At 42.8% G+C, this 22,547-nt stretch overlaps 1 protein-coding gene across 1 annotated transcript in view; it reads right to left on the bottom strand.

Annotated features, from left to right (window-relative positions):
• Positions 1 to 22,547, bottom strand: part of LOC124776123 (nectin-2-like) — a 212,963-nt gene that overhangs the window by 62,525 nt on the left and 127,891 nt on the right. The window contains exons 6-7 of the mRNA XM_047250962.1: positions 15,885 to 15,955; positions 15,602 to 15,743 (exon numbers count right to left, since the gene is read on the bottom strand). Coding sequence (XP_047106918.1) covers positions 15,602 to 15,743; positions 15,885 to 15,955 — 213 coding nt within the window. The remainder of the gene's footprint in view (positions 1 to 15,601; positions 15,744 to 15,884; positions 15,956 to 22,547) is intronic.

Genomic DNA, 22,547 nt, shown 5'->3' on the forward strand with positions numbered 1-22,547 from the left:
TTGGCCACCTCAGCCTCTGCTGTGATGGAACGGCACAGATAGTTATAGCATGATGGTACAACAAGGCAAAAAAGGGACTAAAATGAATTTCATTTACTGGTCAAGTTTTGAAAATGTATCCGACTCTGTTGTAAATTTATTGGGAACTGACGTAAATGTCTTGCGGCCTGATGGAAGTGTAATGTGTACTGACGTAAATTTCTGTAGGTAGAGTAAATGACATTAACATGCAAGTCGAGAAAAATAAGTGAAACCGTTTCACTATCTTTCTCGTCTGTATTCTGTCAAATTTGGGGACTTCACACACGAATTCTTCTCCTGTGTCAAGCTCTTCATTTCAAGGTACCGCTTGCACCCAACCTTCTATGTCCCAGTCTCTGTCTTCCCCCAAAGTTTTTACCGTCTGCAAACCCTACAAATACCATGTTAGCTTCACCCTGATATCCTCTCACACTGTCTAGTCTTCTTTTCTATGTTTTCCACATGTTCCCCTCCTAGCCAGTTCTGCAAAAGGCATCGTTTCTTATCTTGTCAGTCGAACTAGTTTTCAACATCCTTCTATAAGAGATTATCTCATGCTCTTCAGTTATCTTCTTTCTCTGTTCCGCCACAGTCGGCGATTCACTTCCTTCAAATCTGAATTCCTGTCGTACTTTGAAAGAAATTTAATTCTCAAATTAAGAACGATATTTGATAGTACTAGACTTCTTTTGGCCATGAATGCCCCCCTTGCCCGTGATACTTCCATTTTTAAGTCCTTCTTGTTTCATCTATCTTGTATAAGTTTTCTTCCAAGGTAGCAAAACTACTTGTCTCCATCTAGTCCGTAGTCTTCTATTTTGATGGTAGCATTCTGGCTCATCATCTTTCTGCTGTTCATCATTACTTTCGTCTTTCTTTACCTTACTCTCGTTCCTTAGTGTATTCTCATTAGACTGACCATTGTATTCAAATGTTTCTGTAATTCTTCCTTCCTTTAAAAAAAAAAAGTGTTCAAATGTGTGTGAAATCTTATGGGACTTTGGGACTTAACTGCTAAGATCATCAGTCCCTAAGCTTACACACTGCATAACCTAAATTATCCTCAGGACAAACACACACACCCATGCCCGATGGAGGACTCGAACCTCCGCCGGGACCTTACTTTCACTGCAGGTACTAATGTCATCAACCAATTTTATGATCGAAATCATTTCACCCTGAATTTCCATGCCACTCCTGAACTTTTATTTCCACCATTGCTCTTCGCTGTATAGATTGACAGTATTGGCAAAAGACTATTTCCCCATGTTACAACCTTTTTAATTCGAGCACTTTTTCTTGCCTGTTCTCATTAACTGAGGATAGAAGCAATGTACCCAACCTGCTGTGTACAGAGCAAATTTTGATGCAAGTGTGAAAAGAGTTCTAAATGTTGGGGCAGAGTGTGTCTGAGATGGAACATGGGAACCAACCCGGTATTCACCTTGTGGGATGTGGGAAAGCACCTAAAAACCACATACAGGTTGGCTGGCAGGCAGACCCCCGTCTTTGAACCGCCGGTCGTAATCTATCGGGGCACGGCGTACCTCCCCGTCCTAGAAGCAGTCGGGTTACACGCATGCGTACCCGTGTGGCTCGAGCACTTCGTTCGTCTGCCATTCATATTTCTCCCTCTCACTTCTCGTACACATTGTATTTTACCCGCAATTCCTTGTATGTTACACATATTTTTCTGATAGTTTCGAAAATCTTGCAACATTTCACGTCTTCGATGAGCTTTTTAGTCGATCATTTCTATGAACACGTCTTGATTGTTCTTAAGTCTTCCTTCAATTATCGAGATAAACAACAGAACTGTGTTGCTTCTACTTTTTCGAAAGCCGAGGTGATCGCATTTCTTTGTATATTACATAGATTTTACTGATAATTTCGAACATCTTGCAACATTTCACATTTTCAGTCACTTTGAAAGGGTACAGTACCGCCCGACATTGAAAATAGGTACAACATTCTTCGTTATTCTTGTCAGAACAACATATTTTTTGTAATAATAACTCAATTTCACTTAATACACCGAAGCTGGATACCAGTGCAGGAAAGTATGAAAATTTATTTATTTAATAGATCACATGTGCACTCCCACAAAATAAATCCCTACATCCAATTTGGTGAGATCTGCGAAATAAATGAATGTACGGTCGTTTGCTAACCACAGATAGTGAATGTGCAATATATGATCATCTTTGAGACGGTCCTTTGGTCACTTTTGGTGGAACCAAAGAGATGAAATTTACCTGAGATTTGAGCACCTGAAATGTGGCTGACCAATGGGTAGCACGTTCTTCCCCCACCTCGACGGAGATGCGAGATGACCTGAAGAACGGCCATGTTTCAGCACTCTGCCGCTGGATCTTGTGTTGGTAAGACCTGTCTTAGGTGTGCTCCGTAAAGACAAAAGAGTGGAGACATGGTATGCATGTGAAGTAAGAGTAGTTTTGAATAATAATTTCTCAATTTCAGGAACTTTTGTGGGGAGAATTAAATGTCAGTTAGGTAATATTAAGGGGATCGTAGTAATCTGCGGAAGTGACCGACGGTCACAATGAAACCATGTGTAGCAATAAGTTGAAATACTTCCGAGTGCTAAAGTTAAGCTGAATTACTGGCGTGTGTACTATAAATTGGAAATATTTAAGAAATGGCGTGTGCAGGACTTGAAATTAGAGACGAATACTTCCACGTGGTGAGTACTGTGTGAGTCTCAATCTGTGTGTGAGACAAAGGAAAAAGAGAAGTACTCGTCCATGGTATCAGTTGAGGACTCACGTGTGTGACGAATATGTTCTTAATATTACTTTGCGTGTTATGTTTCCGTGTGACGCTTGATTCAAACTATAATACTCTGAGAGTGAAGCAAGGTGAGTCAACCGTCTATCCAGCAACGCCACTCGACTTGCACTGCACAGGAAGACGTGCATATATCCTCCAGAGTTCATAGTAGGAAAGAAAAGCTACGAAGTGGGGCATTGTCATGTGAAACTGGGATGAATTCTAATTGAAGTGGGAAAGCTGAAAGTGTTGTGATTATAACATTGTGACTATTCCTTGTGTTGTATTCCATGTTGCCAGTGTGGTGTATTTCATATAATTGAAGTATGTGTGGTTTGCATGGGAGAGTAGCAAGATAGGTTCAGAGGTTGTGGGTTATGCACGTTCCTTTTGTACCGCTCGGTCTGGAGAAAATTTTCGTGATGATGGGTATGAGATTCGAAGTGTGAGATATAGCAAAAGATCCACCATCCTATCCAGAAAGTGCACTGTAGTGTTAGATAATTACGAGACCAGAAGATAGAGAATCACCAACGTAAGGCCATGCCCACTGGGCAGAGTTTCTCATGTGCAATTGTTGTAGAAAATGTAATGGTGTGTTTAGGTTATAGAATTTATTGGAATAAAAAAGATAGTGAAAAGAAAAAGATTGGTGGCCTTTTCCTTCGAATTGTATATTGTCATTATATCCAGAATTTATAATGTGTGCGCCATTCATATTCAGTGCGATGGCCACGTGTTTATCAAAGCCGCTGGGTAAGAAAGAAAATGTGGTATTGCCAGTGCGTAGTGAACAGTCAGAGTTGTGTAAATTACTAATAGTCAGATGTGCGTTATCCGTTTCCATTGCGTAATATTCAAACAGGAGAATAATTTGTAACTTAATTGTGGGTACTAGAGCTCATGTTACTTGATAAATAAGAAAGAATCCACTCGCTTGGCAGACCACTCATCTTGCAGGCCTGACTGCTTGATGCCACAGTATGAGCAAGGCATGTGGGTGCCTCTCAAGTTTTTTGGTCGATAATGTCTATTTTCCTAGGTCTTGCGTCCATTATCAAGCGTAACTTTAGAACTTTCTCTCTGGTATGTTTATCTTTCCTAAAGCCAAAGCGATAGTCGTCTAACAGGATTGCAGTTTTCTTTTCCATATCCTGAATATTATTGCTGTGGACATCCTCGTTGAATGAACTATTAAGAAAATTGAGCGATCGCTTACGTATTCATCTACCCTTGCTACCTTCTCGATTATGTGGATGACACTCTTCCGAATATGTCATGGGATATTTCTTGACTGGCACGTTCTAGAACCCAACCTGAATAATCGTTTGACTGCTACTTCCACCAAAGATATTGGAAGTTCCAGTTGAGTGCTGATTACGCCTTCTGGCTTATTTGATCGCAAGCATACGTAGCCTAAATCTGGACGTTTGTTTTAAAAATATCTGCGAAGCCAGACGTGTGTGTGAAGCGGTGAATCGCGGCTGAGCCTGCACTGCTGGTGGCGCCGGCCCGTGGCCATTCACTGCGGCCTGCGGCGGCGCTGCGCACTCATCTCGCACAGCCCGTTCCAAACTTGAAATCGTTCATTAGTGCATCCGCAGTAGCGGAAGTGTACATACGCCGAAAAGCATGCCTGAGAAATTTTAATTGCCGCTCCGAACGGGGACACAGGCTTTAACATTTCATCGGTGGAAAAAAAAAAAACACCGCATCATTTTAAGCCCTTCATTAATGAAAAATGTGACCCGTTTCTCGTCCTCTCCGACTGCGGCAAAGCCCGTGTTTGTCAGACGAGTCCGTGTCCGCGGCTGGACACGGCCAGGGCGGCCGGGCAGTCTGGCGGTAATCTAGGGCCGCTGGGCGAGGTGATTAGCTGCCGGCAGCCGAATGTCGATACGGAAGCCGGAGAGCGTCCGGAATTACAGCCGGAGTTTAACGGAGTTTCTGAGAACTTCAGACCACATAGAGCAGAAGGGATGAAGGCCATTCCTTCGGAACTTCTAAAATCATTGGACGAAATGGGTACCAGAAGATTATTCAAATTGGTGTACAGAATGAATTAAAGTGAAGACATATCATCAGACTATCGTATAAAGGGATCCACACAATTCCGAACGAAGCAAGAGCGGATGGAGATCTGTCGCACAAACAGCTTAACAGTTCATGCGTCCAATATACTCACTACAGTAACAAACAGAACAATGCCGCAGAATGCCGCTGATCTATTAGGTGAAGATTAGTTTGGCTTTAGGGAAAGTAAGAGAACCACAGAGCCATTTCTGAAGTTGGGCTTGAAAATGAAAGACAAGTTTGAAAATAATCAAGATACATTCATTAAATTTCCAGATCTAGAACAAGGATACAACAAAGTAAAATGGTAAAGGTTGTTGCATATTCTAAGAAAATAGGAGTTAATTATGGAAGAAAGACAGGTAGTACGCAATACGTATACAAACCAGCAGGGAAATATAAAAATGGAAAATGAAGAACCAGGTGCTCGGAACGAAAAGGGGCTAAGGCATGAATGTTGCATGATGTTGCAGAAGGAATGAAAGGAGCATGCCAAACTTTAAAGACCTCGAAACCCCCAAGTTGACATCATACAGAAGCTCGTAATTTATTGCTGACTTCAATGAGACATGTTATTAATAGCTTCCACACCGAGACTCTGTCTTGAATTATGGTAGAAAATCCAGAGAGAATGGGCTATTAATCTCCAGGAAGTGTTACAGGCTCTCTGCGTTTGCTAATCCATGTAAACAGTGTTGGTGACAAGTTGAGTACCTGTCGCACTTGCACATTGTTTGCAGTTGACGCAGTCGCTTACTGTCTAGTAAAATCATCAGACGATCAAAACCAGTTTTAATTCTGCTGATGTACGAATATTAGATTGCATAAACAGTGTAATATGTACTTTGTTTTATATTAATAGTTATTTTATGACTGACTTGCTGATACAATGTTGTTCTAACCTTTATGAAATATCATTCTGCGATATGAAACGATGTAAGATGCATTTTGTCAAGAGTCAGTGAAATGTTCTGCAGAAGGTATGTTATAATCTATGGTATAGTCCATTATTATGTTAAACTCTGTTACACCTCTTTACATCTGATACCAGTGTGCATGAATATGTTGACCTATGCTTTACAGATTCGATTATGTCAACGTAGTTTGCTGTAACCGGACTTCACAATACATTCTGACCAATAAGGTTTTGGCTAACTATTTATTTCTAATTTCTGCTACCGGTCACTTTTTTATTTTGTGTTTAATCAAACTCTGTTACACCCCTTTACATCTGATACCAGTGTGCATGAATATGTTGATCTATGCTTTACAGATTCGATTATGTCAACGTAGTTTGCTGTAACCGGACTTCACAATACATTCTGGCCAATAGGGTTTTGGCTAACTATTTATTTCTAATTTCTGCTACCGGTCACTTTTTTATTTTGTGTTTAATCTAACATAATACAACGCCTTTTGAAAATCTTCTGTCCATCTTCAGGCGTTTATACACACATACATACATGCAGAGAAATGTTACTTAAAAACAAACAGTCCTAAACTAGATTAATTTACAAATTTTTGTCCATTGTTTGTTACTGTTGTGGCTGATGTGGCAGTTGGGGGGGGGGGGCGAGGGGGGCAGGGGATGACTAGAAATCGAAATCAGTGGTGTCGTCTGCTGTTTTTCTTCCTTGTTGTTCACTATATATATGATATCATAGCTATTTCATCATCTTGCTGCTTCACTTACATCACTGGTGTAATAGCGGAGCTGTTGATTAACGTTACACTATAGCACACTATTGTATTTTATCACTGATTGCCAACGTAATTCACTGAAAAATTGCTTCGACATACATGTGAACATTATGCACACAACACAAGATGGCGGACTGTAGCATGTGTATCTGTATCGACGATCGAGGTTTTGTATCGATATTCTTGGTACTGACAGATTTGTAGTCTATTATTTGCATTGACATATTTCGAATCTATTGAATTAGAACTGGCTTAAGACTGCTGAACAGTGTTGTAAGCATAATGTTTACATGTATGTCGAAGCAATTTGTACAGCGAATTAGATGGCAATCAGCGACAAAATACAATGTGCAATAGTGTAATGTTAATCATCAGCTCCGACATTACACCAGTGATGCAAGTGAAGCAGCATGATGATGAAATCGCTGTGATATCATACAGAGCCAACCACAAGGAAGAAAACATCACTGATTTCGATTTCTAGCCATACACTGCCACCCTCCTCTCCCAATGTCGCACCAGCCGCTACAGTAACAAACAATGGACAAAGAGTTCTAAATGAATCTAGTTTAAGACTGTTTGTTTTTAAATAACATTTCTCTGTATGTATGTTTGTTAATTACATTCCACATCCGCTAAGACTTCCTTTGATTGTAGGATTAAACGAAACGAAGTGTGTGAGTGACGGAATAAATTTTGTAGGCCTGAACCGTATTCTTATGAGTGTGTTTTAAGGAATCTCGTTTACGTCCCTGCGTCCCGAAGCCACCATGTCATATTCTAGAAGATATGCGTTTTTGTTTTTTCGGCGTGCAGAGAAACTCGCCATTACCTGTTGAAAGCAGTCGCCGGTCCCTGGAGGAGGGAGGACATAAACGAGTTTGGTGTTTAATCAGGCGGCACAGATCCGGAAACAGCTGCGATGACTGTCTGGCGGGCCGCCAGCGAGCGGCGCGCAGAAAAAAGGAGAGGGGGTGCGGGTGGGGGTGCAGCTGATGAGGGCGGGGAGGGAGGGAGGGAGAGAACCGGGTTGTGCCTGCGAGCGCTGCGCTTTGCGACCAGTAAGTGCAGTCTACTGTATTAGCTATCGTCCAACCTGTTTACTAAGGTATGGCAGCAGTGGATGCTGTCAGCTCTGTGGCCTAGCTTTGTCGTGAAAACTGTCCATTGCCCTGCGATTTGGGTCTCTTGCTACCCTCTGCAGTAACAGAGATACATTCCGGGAATAATTAGTTACAAGCCAACGAAGTAAGGAGCTTTGAAATTGATGATCAACTAATATATCTAGTATGAAGTAATAACGGGAGACATTTCTCGTTTTCCACAGACAATATTGAACTCACAAAGGTGGTAAATATGGGGAAAGAGGTATTTGCTTATTGGGACAGACAGAAAGTAAAAATGGAATTTAATCACGATTCCAAAATCTTAAAGACTAGGAAACAACTGAACACGTTTCTGAAGTTTTTGACAGTCGTTCACGCGGACTGCACTTGCCACAGCTTTGAAAGACTCACGCTATGTGAAAGTGGAATAATCTACGGTAGAAGAACTATATCAGATTAAAGACACCAACGTGCGAAGGATTTTTGGACCAGGAATAGGGTGAACTTATCTATTTTCCGTATGTAGCAGATTCTGCACATCTTTCCAAATTTGTGTACGTCTCTTGGCAGAGATAAAACAGGAAAAACAGCACGTTGCAATGGAAATTTGTAAATTACAGCTTTGTATTGTACTTAACTTTGTAATGTGCCAAAAAAGTATTATGGTAAGTGAGTGTTGTGTACATAGTTCCGCGTAATCAGCGCATACACAACTTTCCCACTAGAGCGCGCCCCGCTAAGCACAACAGCGTCTGTCTCCGCCTACGAGACGGCGCTGTCTTAGAGACGGACCAAATTCTGCTTCCGCCGATCCGCCTGTTAATATGTCTCACAGCCAATGAGATTGCTGCTAACGTAGAACCTTTTCTCCTCGCAGATCACACTCGCGCAGTGATACCTGAACACTCGAGGTATTATAACGAGTGTACAGACCTCCAATTAGTCAGTCTGCATTAGTCTGCATCAGTCTGCATTAGTCTATAGTCTAGTTTCATTCTGCGCCTAATAAAATTATCGTATTCCTGTACGTAGATATGAAGATAAATGCATAGACACTTTGTCAAGTATCAGAGATATGTGAGAATAAGATTAACGTACCAAGATCAAAGGAACTTCAGATTGTCAACTGTAAATAGCATCCAGAATCAAGTTAAGTAAGGTTTATGATTGTTATTATTTTAATAAATGTGTGTGAAAATTAATCAAGTTCTGTTTAAAGTTGGTCACCTGCTACTCTAAGCGTGAAAGTGGCATTTCTATCGTCTGACCTAACAGCAGAAGATAAACACGCCACGATAAGACCACGAGACATATTGCTGACACTCGCTTACTTCGCTAGCGCGTCAAGTCAAATAATCTGATGGTGTGTGTACCGAAGGTCTTACAGTACGCACACCACAGTGAGAAACCTTGAGTAATCTGCAAATGAAGAAAAGAGGAAAAGAATCGACTAGCAGCCGAAGAAAATGTAGTGAATCTCATACTATAACGTAGCAGAGACTGCACATGTGTGAGTGTGAAAGAAATAATACTGAATGCCTGCATGGGACGGACTTGAGCTCAAAATAAAAACAAAGACGTTTAACGACTTTTCAAAGTTGTCGGAATCTATATTTTGTATGTGCTTTTTGTTTAAATTAACAACCTGGAACACAAAGCTGTGGTAAAGAAAACAAAGTTGGACAGTCTTTGAAAGCTGTCGATATGGATATTTCGTACATGCTCTTCGCTTCAATTCAAGCCGGGACACTTGCTGTCATAAGATTCTAATGCATTTGTTCCAAATCCACCGAAACTCCAAAGCGACGTATTTTAGCTGCGAGAGACATCTGACCAAGATATATGTCGCATTCTTAAAAGCAAAGTACTGTATTTTGCGATAGTATTGTGTTCAAACAGCAACAGATCTAAAATTAAAGATTTCGGACAAAGTTCTCCGGATTATTTCTAAGAGAACTCGACAGATTTGGTGTGTCAATGGCGGCCGCTGATAACAAAGCCGTATGAACGAGCCTATTGTATTTCAAGCTGGTGCAGCACTATTTATTTGCTTCTAGTTTCTGAATTTTATTCAGATTATTGCTCCGTTTCCGTACCCCACAACGGGACCATACGAACTTCCCTTCATCGTTTCGATTCTCATTGACGGAATATGTAGGGTACGACTAGGACCTCAACGTATGTAAACACGAAGCAACAAAGCTCATATTTTTTTGAGAAAATCGAGTTTGAAAATTTTAGGACCGCTTATAAACTTTGTATGGTAGCTAGTATTCAAGGAGTCCGCAGCTCAGTGGCCGTAGGGTTTGTTTCATAAGCAAACGGTCCTTGCGGCGAATCGGGATACCGGTCCTTTTGTTTCATTCCCATGTTATTCTGCCAGTGAGCTGTATTAAGGTAATCCTTCGTAAATGTATTTCGCTGCTTCCTGGTGACGTCTATTTTCAGACGTAGGTGAGGAATCTTACTAAACGACTACAAAATTGCGTGTACTTCATCGAAAGGAATAGAGAGGCAGCTTGTAGAGAAACAGTGATGAGCCATTTGTTGACACTGGGTTTGATCAGGCAATGGTAATTGGCGGTTGGATCGGTCGGTTGGTCGGTCGCACACTGGGACACAAGATGACTTCGTCTTAGGCGTCGGCGCATGTAAGGTCGCCACGTGAGTCCAGTGGGCCGCGCCGTATAGCGAGGGTAGTGGCTTCGCGGTGGACACGAGAGCAACAGGAGTCAACCCACGATATCGGTCTGGCTGGTGCGAGCTGCGACGCCGTGAGACGGGAGATCGGGGCGACTTCCATTGCAAGCCGGCCGAAGTGGCCGTGCGATTAAAGGCGCTGCAGTCTGGAACTGCAAGACCGCTACGGTCGCAGGTTCGAATCCTGCCTCGGGCATGGATGTTTGTGATATCCTTAGGTTAGTTAGGTTTAACTACTTCTAAGTTCTAGGGGACTAACCTCAGCAGTTGAGTCCCATAGTGCTCAGAGCCATTTGAACCATTTGAACTTCCGATGAAGCGGTTGGCAGCGGACAGTTCGGGAGAGTGATTTGGGGATGCTGGCCTTCTCGAGAAATCGCAGTTTATTAAAAGTTAAGTGCTTGGTGATATGTTGTTTCATTTTTTATTGTTAAATTCTACTTGTTTCTCTTGGTGAGGTCACGAGTCGTTTTGTTTTGGGGTCGTCCCATCATTCTTCTCCGTTGGTTGTTTATAAATTGGGTGGTCCGTTTTTCCCTTGTGGAGTAGGGGCGGGTTAGAGCAACCTGCGGTTCGGGTTGTTCGGTAATCTCCCTATCAATCTACCGTACGTTAGTAGCTGCTTCTTTCATGCTTGTCGGATTTGGTGTGTTATCGGATTTATTGCTTGGAGCGTAACGACCTAAAACCTGAAATATGTTTTGATCTTGCCTGTCATCTTGAGAGGCATCTGTAGAGCATCTTAACTTGTTTGGCCAACCTTGTAGAATTTTATATAAGATTGCATTTTATAGGCTTTTATTTTAATGATCATTTTAGTATACAAAGTTGCCACCCTTTCACCATAAGACTTTTCTTAGAAGTTAAAATCAAGTTGCACCTTCGGTGGTAAAGTTAATATTTTAATTTTTAGTGTTTTGTACCATTTCCATCTCTCCTACGGGGGGTGCATAGCTTGTGTGCTTGTGTAAATTGTTAAAACTTTTAGTATAAAGTAATCTGGTGTGTTGCAGATTTGCGCCAGTGTAGTCTTTCAGAGGCTGTTGTGAGCAGTCGTAACTACGGCCGTGTCAAAAAGAGCGGCAAGGTTCTCTGCCCAAAAGCTCATACAGTCAAAACTTGTTTCTTTCTACCTCTGAATAAATTGTAACTTGATATTTAGAAGGTGCTTTCTGATCATAGTTTTAAATCTGCTTCTTTTAAAAAAGTGCTTTAGGCACTATTAAAGTGAATAAAATTCCCATTTGTTAAAAGGAATTTGCTTATGATTTCATCAGTTACTCCTTGGCAAGTACTTCCTTGTAAACATAGTGTGTTTAAATGTGTTAGTGTTCTTGATGAATCGATAGTAAATAAAACAAATTCTTAAGTATATTCTTTGAAAATAAATCACGGTTCAACGGCCAGACCCAAAATCCATATGTCGTCATTCCTGCGTCACGACCTGTACTCATACACACATTATGAAATTCCCGTAGAACGGAGGACATTTTAATTTAAAGTCGGTGCCTGCTATCGGCGGAAAAGTGTGACTGCATCGTTCTTCTCAAGAACAGAGGCACTCAGTATGGTATTTCTATTTACGGCTGTTACAAACAATTTGAAGAGAAGGCAAGGTATCTGAAAGGCAAAAGTAGTGGTCGGTGTTCTGTTTCGGAGCTGACTGTTGATCACGTTCGAGTCGCTTATCAACGAGACCTACAGACACCAGCACGACGAGCGAATAGGGGGTCTTTCCCGTAAACGTTTGAATATGAGACGATAGTACTTGGTCCAGGCACTCATGACCAGATCATGCAGCACGAACTGAGTTATTTGACAAGATGTTGGCAAGAATGGACAGTGACAACGCAATGTCAGACAGTTAATTTTTACAAGGGGCTACGCAAAAACCGGAGTAGCATTGCTTTGGGCGGAGCAGTGTAGAGCGCAACTCTTTGCTGGTACACTCCCGCCTGTGTTGTGGTGGACTTGGCTTGTTCTGCTCATGTGCAGCGATTGTTTGTGCTAGCACTCTTTTGTTCATGATTCATTCTTTACTACGACAGGTTTAAGTGAACAACATCTAACTGTGAAATTTTGTTTTCTACTCGGTACAAACGCTTCTGAAGTCCGCCCCGGTAGCTGAGTGGTCAGCGTGACAGCCTGTCAATTCTAAGGGCCTGGGTTCGATTCCCGGCTGGGTCGGAAATTTTCTCCGCTCAGGGACTGGGTGTTGTGTTGTCCTAATCAGCATCATTTCATCCCCATCGACGCGCAGGTCGCCGAAGTGGCGTCAAATCAAAAGACCTGCACCAGGCGAACGGTCTACCCGACGGGAGGCCCTAACCACACGACATTTCCAACGCTTCTCAAAACTTTTTAATGCTGAAAACAGCTCACCAAGATGACGCTATGCGAAAAATTCAAGTGTACGAGTGGTTTAGTCGTTTTGACAAACCACGTTCTGGACGTCAATCCACTGCCTCAATCGACGAAAATATCGAAAAAATTTGAGAGCTTGTGCTCACAACCTTCGACAGACAATTGATCAACTATCAGAGATTAGTGGGTTATGCTGGGGCTCCCTTCAGCGAATTTTAACGGGTGATTTGGGAATGAAAAGGGTTGCTGCCAAATTTGTTCCTCTGGTTCTGACAGAATCGAAAGGAACGTCGAATTGAAACATGTCGTACTTTTAAACAACAGCTGGAAACTGTTCCAAATTTCTGTCAAACTTCATTACCGGTAATGGTGATGAGTCGTTGTTGCTATGGTTACGAACCAGAAGCAAAGCAACAGTCAAGTCAATGGAAAACGTCATCGTTACCCCATCGAAAATAAACTCGTCAGGTCAAATCAAACATCAAAACAATGCTGATTTACTTTTTTGATCACAAGGGCATAGTTTATTCATTGTCTGTTCCCCAGATCAGACTGTTAATCAAACCTTTCACTTGGAAGTCTTAAGAAGATTGCGCAACGCTGTTCTTCCAAAAAGACCCGGTTTGTAGCAACAGATGACTGGTTCTTACACCACAACAGTCACACAGCCATTCTGTTAGACACTTTTAACTAAAAAAGACATGGTTCTAGTTAAAAAGCCATGGTTCCGCTGCCCCATGCACCTTAGTCGCCTGACCTGGCTCCGTGCGACTTTTTCTTATTTCCACGCAAGAAAAGCAGCATGAAAGGACACCTATTTGACAACATTAAAGAAGTCTAAAATCGATGGAGGAACTGTCAGCCATTTCTTAAGATCACTACGAAATATCTTTCTAACGATGGAACCACCGATGGGACAGATTTATTAGTTACGCTGGAACGTATTTTGAAGGCGATAGGGTTATTTTGTAAACAATTGGAAAAATATTGCTTTTAAAAAGTAATTCCTTTCTATTTTTCTTTTTTTTTTTGTACCCCCTTTTAGTGTCGAAGCAACATCTTACAGCAGCTGTAAATTTAGTCGGCCCAATGTTCGTTTCTGGAGAACAGAAAACCCGCATTTCGTCGCTGAACATGGAAGACATTCTCGAAAAGTCAATGTATCCCACAGTGTCGAGAGAGAAGTTTTACATCCCTGTCTTTTTCATGGAGAGAAACCACGCAGGCGTTTGCTACCTCAACATGTTTTCCTCGTGGCTTCAGCGTCAATTCTCGCAACAGGGTGGTGCAGCACCTCAGTTGGCTGTTCGGAAACACATAAACAAACGTCTACCCGGAGGATGACCGTGTGGATGCTGATAAAGTGAAGTGGCGATACCCAACACAGGTAGAAGACTTAAACTGTTGTAATTTCCTTTACGGGGTAACGTTAATGGGGGAAGTTGATGAAATTCACCAAAAATGTCAACTTTAGATTTATTTTTCATTTGTTAGTACCACACATGCACAATAAGCTTCCAAAATTTCAATGCTTAAATCGCATCTGAAGTGCCTGAAAATTAATTAAAAGTGTGACGCAGCCTCCCTGATACGCCACGGTCATAGGGATAACAACCCCTACATCCACAAGGAGTGGCTTCCAAATTGTATCCTGGATCTTGTTAAGCCGACTTACAGGTTTATGGGTGATCCTGAACTTCTCAAAAGGTGTGTTCATGGCAAAACCCAAAATCCAAATGAGTCTCTAAATTCACTCATATGGAAACGATGACCTAAAAACACAGTTGCATGTGCTACAGTTGTCAGAATAGCAACTTATGATGCATTTATTGTATTTAATGATGGGAACGTCGGGAGGATGAAGGTATTAGAAAGAATGGGCTTCAAGATAGGAAATTTTACTCAAGACATCCTGAGAAAAATAGATTCACAGTGCGTCTCTGCAGCTGAAAAGTCAGTTGAAGACCTGGTAAAGGGAAAAAGGCAGACAACCAGAAACCAGAAGAGAATACTTGAAGGGAAAGACGACCCAGAGTACAAATGTGGTGCCTTCTGAAGAAGTGGCATAAGGGAAAAATGTGAGGTTGAACTTTAAATTGCGTTTCCTCAAAAGTCTGTTTTTTGAAGTTTATCTACTTTTTATTCGGGTTCTATGAATGCTAGAATCATGGAATTTTGTACACATATATCTGTAAACGTATTAAAAGTTGTCTCAAGAGCAAATTTTGAAATTCTGATTGAAAGCTGAGATATGGAGCAAAGTGCTTGGAATTTTGCATGAATTTCAAATTGTATTAGTAGAATTATAATTTAAAAAATTATGAAAATTCTCCTACTTGACCTGTTCCAGAACCTCAAGAGAGAAGCTTACAACATATAAAGAGATGAAACAGACAAATTTTTGTAGAAATCTCTTGAATACTTTCTGAGAAAAAGAAACATACATTATTTTTTGAAAATAAAACTTCAGATTTCATTTTAAAAAGACTGAATATATATAAGCAAAGGAATTTATATGTAAATGTGTTACTTTCATGTAAAGCGTGGTACAAAATTTCATTCACAAATCTCCAAAATTGGGGATTTCGTGCATTTTTGAAATAGTGTGTATTTTTCATCAAGGTACCCCCTTAATGACAAAGGGACCCCTGCCACAGCTACGCAAGTGGAACACAGCTACGGGAGAGTCCATCGCATCCGACGTGTTTGGCAAGATTTGGGAAGAGTATGACTACAGTGTGACTCACGGACCACATATCGAGTCCTGTAACGGAGTGAGTCCTGAAGGTGTGCAGGTTGCTGTGAGTCTGTGGGAGCGCAGAGTGGCGTCGCGCTGCTGCACTGACCGGTGACGTTGAGGCGGACGCTGAGCGCGGCGCGGCGGCGGTCGAGCAGCCCCTGCGCGCGGCGGTCCGGCTCGCAGCGGTAGACGCCCGCCTCCTGGTAAAGCACGCGCTCCAGAGACAGCTGCGGGCCCGCGCCCACCGCCTCTCCGTAGCGCCGCCAGCACGCGCCGCCGGGGCACTGCAGCGTCACCGCGCTGCCCAGCGCCGCCTCCACCTGCTGGCCGCCGCCCCCGCCGCCCGCGCCCCCGCCCCCGCCGCCCTCGTCCGACATGGCCTCCCCGCCGCTACCGCCGCCGCCGCCAGCGACGCCGACTCCACCTGCTGCGTCCTCATCCACGCCGGCCTCGCCGTCGTCTGCAAAGCGACACAGCGCGTCCACACTTTGGCTCGTATGACAAACCGGCCAACCACTGATTCTTTACAGGGGGGTAGGACGTCAAACGAGCCGACTTGGAGCAGGAGAGGCACCGCAAGACATTTTAATTTCCACTATCTATAATTTTCCAAAATAACTGATGACGGTCGAAGTAGAGAGGATATTAAATGTTGACTGGCAAAATAACAGATGACGGTCGAAGTAAAGAGGATATTAAATGTTGACTGGCAAAATAACAGATGACGGTCGAAGTAGAGAGGATATTAAATGTAGACTGGCAATGGCGAGAAAAGCGTTTCTGAAGAAGATAAACTTGTTAACATCGAGTATAGATTTAAGTGTCAGCAAGTCGTTTCTGAAAGTATTTGTATGCAGTGTAGCCATGTATGTAAGTGAAACATGGACGATGAATAGTTTGGACAAGAAGAGAATAGAAGCTTTCGAAATGTGGTGCTACAGAAGAATGCTGAGGATTAGAGTGGTAGATCACATAACTAATGAAGAGGTATGGAACGGAATTGGGGAGGAGTTTGCGGCACAACTTGACTAGAAGAAGGGATCGGTTGGTAGGACATGTTCTGAGGCATCAAGGGATCACCAATTACGATTGGAGGGCAGCGTGGAGGGTAAAAATCGTAGAGGGAGACTAAGAGATGAATACACTAAGCAGATTCAGAAGGATGTAGGCTGCAGTACGTACTGGGAGATGAAGAAGCTTGCACAGGATAGAGTAGCATGGAGAGCTGCATCAAACCAGTCTCAGGACTGAAGACCACAACAACAACAACACATACTTTTCCAAATATAGTCATAAAACTTTGTCGGCAGGACCAGGAAGGATTCAGAAATCAAACTAATAGCAGTGGAAGTTCAAAAGCACAACGAAATTAATATTTTTTTACATGTGAAATTTCATCCTTTTTTCAATTACTATTGGCTGCATTTGTTGCTATAAGTACACTTTTCTTCATAAGTACGAGAAATTCTTCGATGAATCTTGCACAGCATACAAACCATACTTGCAGGTATATAAAACTCTAGAATTTTGCAAATATATTAGAAACTGTGGTAAATTAAGTATAAAATTTGAGTTTTTTCTAAACATGAAGTTTAAAAGGTAACAGCTCATTCATTTTTTCATAAAATAAGTAAATTCTACAGTTTCATACACCTGTAAGTATGGCTTGCATCCTGTGCAAAACTGATCGAAGATTACATATGAAGAAAAGTATACCTATAGCAACAAATACAGTCAATAGTAAGTGAAAAAATGACGAAAATTCACATGTTTTTGAACTTCCACTGCTACAAGTGTGAATCCTCAATCCTTCCTGGTAATTCTGACAAAGTTTTATGAATTTATTTGTAAAAGTATAGACAGTGGAATTTAAAATGTCCTGTGGTGCCTCTCCTGATCCAAGTCGGCCCTTTTGACGTCCTATCCCCCCTAAAGAATCGAACTCCCATGTATAACATAGCCTGAAACGTCCGATTAAAAATGAGTTACTACACTAAATATTTGTCGTTTAGCATTTAAGCAAGAAAAAATTTACGAAAGTTCTGAATTTATTCTTAAATTTTGTTGAAAGTCGTTATGTACTCTCGTTATTAAACACTGCAAGAATATACTCTGGGTAATGAGCGCTCCAGTTGAGCAGACGCTATTTTATCACGCATCTTATTGTTTATGGCGTTTTATCTCCTGAACTACACTCCTGGAATTGGAAAAAAGAACACATTGACACCGGTGTGTCAGACCCACCATACTTGCTCCGGACATTGCGAGAGGGCTATACAAGCAATGATCACACGCACGGCACAGCGGACACACCAGGAACCGCGGTGTTGGCCGTCGAATGGCGCTAGCTGCGCAGTATTTGTGCACCGCCGCCGTCAGTGTCAGCCAGTTTGCCGTGGCATACGGAGCTCCATCGCAGTCTTTAACACTGGTAGCATGCCGCGACAGCGTGGACGTGAACCGTATGTGCAGTTGACGGACTTTGAGCGAGGGCGTATAGTGGGCATGCGGGAGGCTGGGTGGACGTACCGCCGAATTGCTCAACACGTGGGGCGTGAGGTCTCCACAGTACATCGATGTTGTCGCCAGTGGTCGGCGGAAGGTGCACGTGCCCGTCGACCTGGGACCGGACCGCAGCGACGCACGGATGCACGCCAAGACCGTAGGATCCTACGCAGTGCCGTAGGGGACCGCACCGCCACTTCCCAGCAAATTAGGGACACTGTTGCTCCTGGGGTATCGGCGAGGACCATTCGCAACCGTCTCTATGAAGTTGGGCTACGGTCCCGCACACCGTTAGGCCGTCTTCCGCTCACGCCCCAACATCGTGCAGCCCGCCTCCAGTGGTGTCGCGACAGGCGTGAATGGAGGGACGAATGGAGACGTGTCGTCTTCAGCGATGAGAGTCGCTTCTGCCTTGGTGCCAATGATGGTCGTATGCGTGTTTGGCGCCGTGCAGGTGAGCGCCACAATCAGGACTGCATACGACCGAGGCACACAGGGCCAACACCCGGCATCATGGTGTGGGGAGCGATCTCCTACACTGGCCGTACACCACTGGTGATCGTCGAGGGGACACTGAATAGTGCACGGTACATCCAAACCGTCATCGAACCCATCGTTCTACCATTCCTAGACCGGCAAGGGAACTCGCTGTTCCAACAGGACAATGAACGTCCGCATGTATCCCGTGCCACCCAACGTGCTCTAGAAGGTGTAAGTCAACTACCCTGGCCAGCAAGATCTCCGGATCTGTCCCCCATTGAGCATGTTTGGGACTGGATGAAGCGTCGTCTCACGCGGTCTGCACGTCCAGCACGAACGCTGGTCCAACTGAGGCGCCAGGTGGAAATGGCATGGCAAGCCGTTCCACAGGACTACATCCAGCATCTCTACGATCGTCTCCATGGGAGAATAGCAGCCTGCATTGCTGCGAAAGGTGGATATACACTGTACTAATGCCGACATTGTGCATGCTCTGTTGCCTGTGTCTATGTGCCTGTGGTTCCGTCAGTGTGATCATGTGATGTATCTGACCCCAGGAATGTGTCAATAAAGTTTCCCCTTCCTGGGACAATGAATTCACGGTGTTCTTATTTCAATTTCCAGGAGTGTATGTATCCTACAGTGATGTAATTTCGCACACACATTCAGTGCTACATCGCAATCTGGAAAAAACCGTGAAACACCTCAAAAATACTACAAATAAGCAATATCGAATAACAGAATTTTATACAGCTTTTACTGAAATAGTGTAAGCTTCCTTTATATCTCAACTACATATTTTTCAGTAAATTCCATTGTATGCCAAAAACGTACATCAGCCAACCTCGAATAAATGTTCTTTTTATTTAAAACAACCAGTTCCGACAGGGTGTCATCTTCGGATCATTAAAATCTTTTTGTTATGAAGCGTGCTAGTTTAACGTTGTATCTCACACCAAGTTGTCATGTGGATAAGAATCAGTACCAAAAAATATTTATGAAATGCTGGCTGGTGTACGTTTTTAGCAATTAAAATGTATCGATCCTTCAGTCTTATCAAAATGAGAAAATTCAATAAAATTCCATTATATTCCGTACAACAGAAATATGGACATATAGTCCTGTTCTCGTAGTCAAGTTTTCTCAAGTATTGCATTTTTGATTTGAATTCCTGGTATAGATGGAGTGTTATATGTAGACACTGTATGCAAACTGTGTTGGGTATAGTGTTAGTAGTAAATAAGTAATGAATTAAAACGTCATGATTGATGTGGAAGTTTGCATAAAGAGCGAAAATTTACTAAGCGACAAACTTTCTTTCCTTTTTCATGATTTTGTTTGGGGTGACAACGACAAAAAATTTCGCGAAGGTTTGAAATTACGTGAAAACTATTTTAGAAGTAGTGAGTGCTTTGATTCTCAAATACTGGATGAGCGTAGTCCGTGTGCCTCAGCACCGTAAGTTTCACTGCCTCAAGATGAACACACATTTTCTCACTGTAATATGTTACCTATTGTGCTAAATCCGTAACGTAAGGTTATATCTCTTAACGGGTAGCTTATAAAAGATTTTATACTTTTAAATTCGGTCAATAGCCACATGAAATACTGCCAATGGAGTTCTGCAAGCTGTACCAGGTTCTGCGATCCGGATTCCGCTGTGATAATAGTTTTCCTTTAGGCAGAAAAGCTTGTGTCTACAAAGCGAACACGGATTAGGAAGACATCGCTAGTGCGAAACTCAGCATGTCCTTATATCTTACAAGATCCTGCGAATGATACATGCAGGCTAAAAAAAATGGTTCAAATGGCTCTGAGCACTATGGGACTTAACTACTGAGGTCATCCGTCCCCTAGAACTTAGAACTACTTAAACCTAACTAACCTAAGGACATCACACACATCCATGCCCGAGGCAGGATTCGAACCTGCGACCGTAGCGGTCACGCGGTTCCAGACCGTAGCGCCTAGAACCGCTTGGCCACCCCGGCCGCCCTGCAGGCTAACAGACAGATTTTTTATTTTTACATTTTCCGAAAGCTTTTGACATAGTGGCCCACTGCAGACTGCTAACAAACGTCCGAGCATATGCAATAGGTTATCAGCTGCGTGAGTGGCTCTAAGACTCTTCAAGTAATAGAACCCAGTACATTCTCCGGAACGATGATTGCTCATCGCTTTCGAGGGAATCGTCAGGAGTGCCGCTGGGAAGTGGGACAGAGCTCGGTCTCTACAACATGATTGACTCCAGAGATAGGGCGGCCAGCAGTTGTGATGACGCTGTAGTCAACGCGAAATTACCGCCGTTTAGTGAGTGTAAGATGCAGAATGAATTAGACAGACTTCCTACTTGGTGTGACGAATGGCAGCTAGATCTAAATGTAGAAAAATGCAAGTTAATCCAAATAAGTAGGAAAAACAATCCCGTATGTTGGAATACAAGCTCGAGGAGTAGGTGTATCTCTCCATATGTGTTTCCCAGTGCTATCTAAATGCTTGAATTAGAGGACTGTTGTAGCATACAGCTTAGGTGGAGTGTTGTTTGGGCAGGGGGTTGTGAGAATGTGGCTCTCAGTTCAACATTTACTTTATATTAACATCAAAATACTTCTGATAATAGTCATATGCTTTCAATAGAAGAAAATATTTCTCTAGCCTTTAAATATCATTAAGTAGAGCTCCCCACAATCAATACAGAAATATCTTCCATGAAGTAAAAAATTAAATTCCAAATTATGCCCTAATTGACAGAACCAAACAACAATTTCAGTAATTGCTGGGCTCTTGGGCATAAACAGTCACAATATCTGACATAACATTAGTATCAAATCATTTATAGATGGAAAAACAAGTTTTAGACTTTATTAAGAAAATAAACCGCGACAACACATTGACACACTATGACTGCTGTGACGAACAGAAAACACAACATGCTACACACAGCACTCCACCAAACTACTTGCACATATATCCTAACAAATACTTATAAAATAACGTATACGATTGATTATCGCTGTAGAACGAAAAAGCAGTTACAATGTGTCATTCAAACAAAATTTCAGTGACTATTACAATTAATCACACTCACAGCAGTAGGTAACAAACAGAACTGCTCTTGGTGCAGCAAACAAAGCAGTCCCATGTGCCATCAATAAACAACAACAACTTGTTATACAATAACATTTGTGGTAGGCGAACGCACCCAGTACACACCACAAACGACACATGGTGCAGTGTATAAACCATAAGGTCACCAGTGTGCAACCATCAGCTGCAAAACCAATCAGATAGTGGTGTTTTCGATTTGGAAAAGCCTTTTTCTCCACCTCGACTGGGACTGTTGTCTGTCTGACCACAAAAAGATACCAACCGCAACACTAGGATGCTGGATCCACAAAGTTGCCGTACCCCATTCAGTCTGTAGTGACGTATAGCTGACAGGCCCACAACACATCATCTTCCTGGAATCGAGGTCAAAGGGAAATATGGACCGTCATACTACAGGTGCAGTGACCATTTTTGGCGGAGAGCGAGGTATTACTTTTGACCAATTTAGTAATTCGTAGCAGCGCCTGTAAATAGACAGCGCTTTCTTTAACACATGACAGCGTTAAAGGACTTCATCGGGTACCTTTTCAGTGACATCGTGATTTCCCACTTGGCCCCAGACGTGCCCGAGTATTCGCGATGCATCCTAGGCAAGGCAACTTGTGCGACGTCACAAGTTCGAGGTGGGGCCCGTGTTTCTCGTGAGCCTCGCTCGGAAATCTCGCACACGGTTCTGCTCAGCACTCGCTCGTTGGTCTCCGTGCGGAGACTGCCTGCTGCCCCGACCTCCCTGGCTACCAGCCCGGCCACGGAGGCGCTCGAGGCAGTCCCGTGTCCAAGCCGCCCCCTCTCGTGGCCACAGCACAACCTCCGTACAAAATGCCTCTCTCGAGGCGGGGAAATCAACCGCGGCAATAAACCTGGCACACGGTCGTTTTACTTCAGTCCGTCGTGCGCTGCCTGTTATTTGTTTGTAAATTATGTAATCTCTGATTTCATGCACTTCCTTTGTATACTGC

The sequence above is a fragment of the Schistocerca piceifrons genome, chromosome 2, assembly GCF_021461385.2.
Source record: "Schistocerca piceifrons isolate TAMUIC-IGC-003096 chromosome 2, iqSchPice1.1, whole genome shotgun sequence".
Classification (NCBI taxonomy): Eukaryota; Metazoa; Arthropoda; class Insecta; order Orthoptera; family Acrididae; genus Schistocerca; species Schistocerca piceifrons.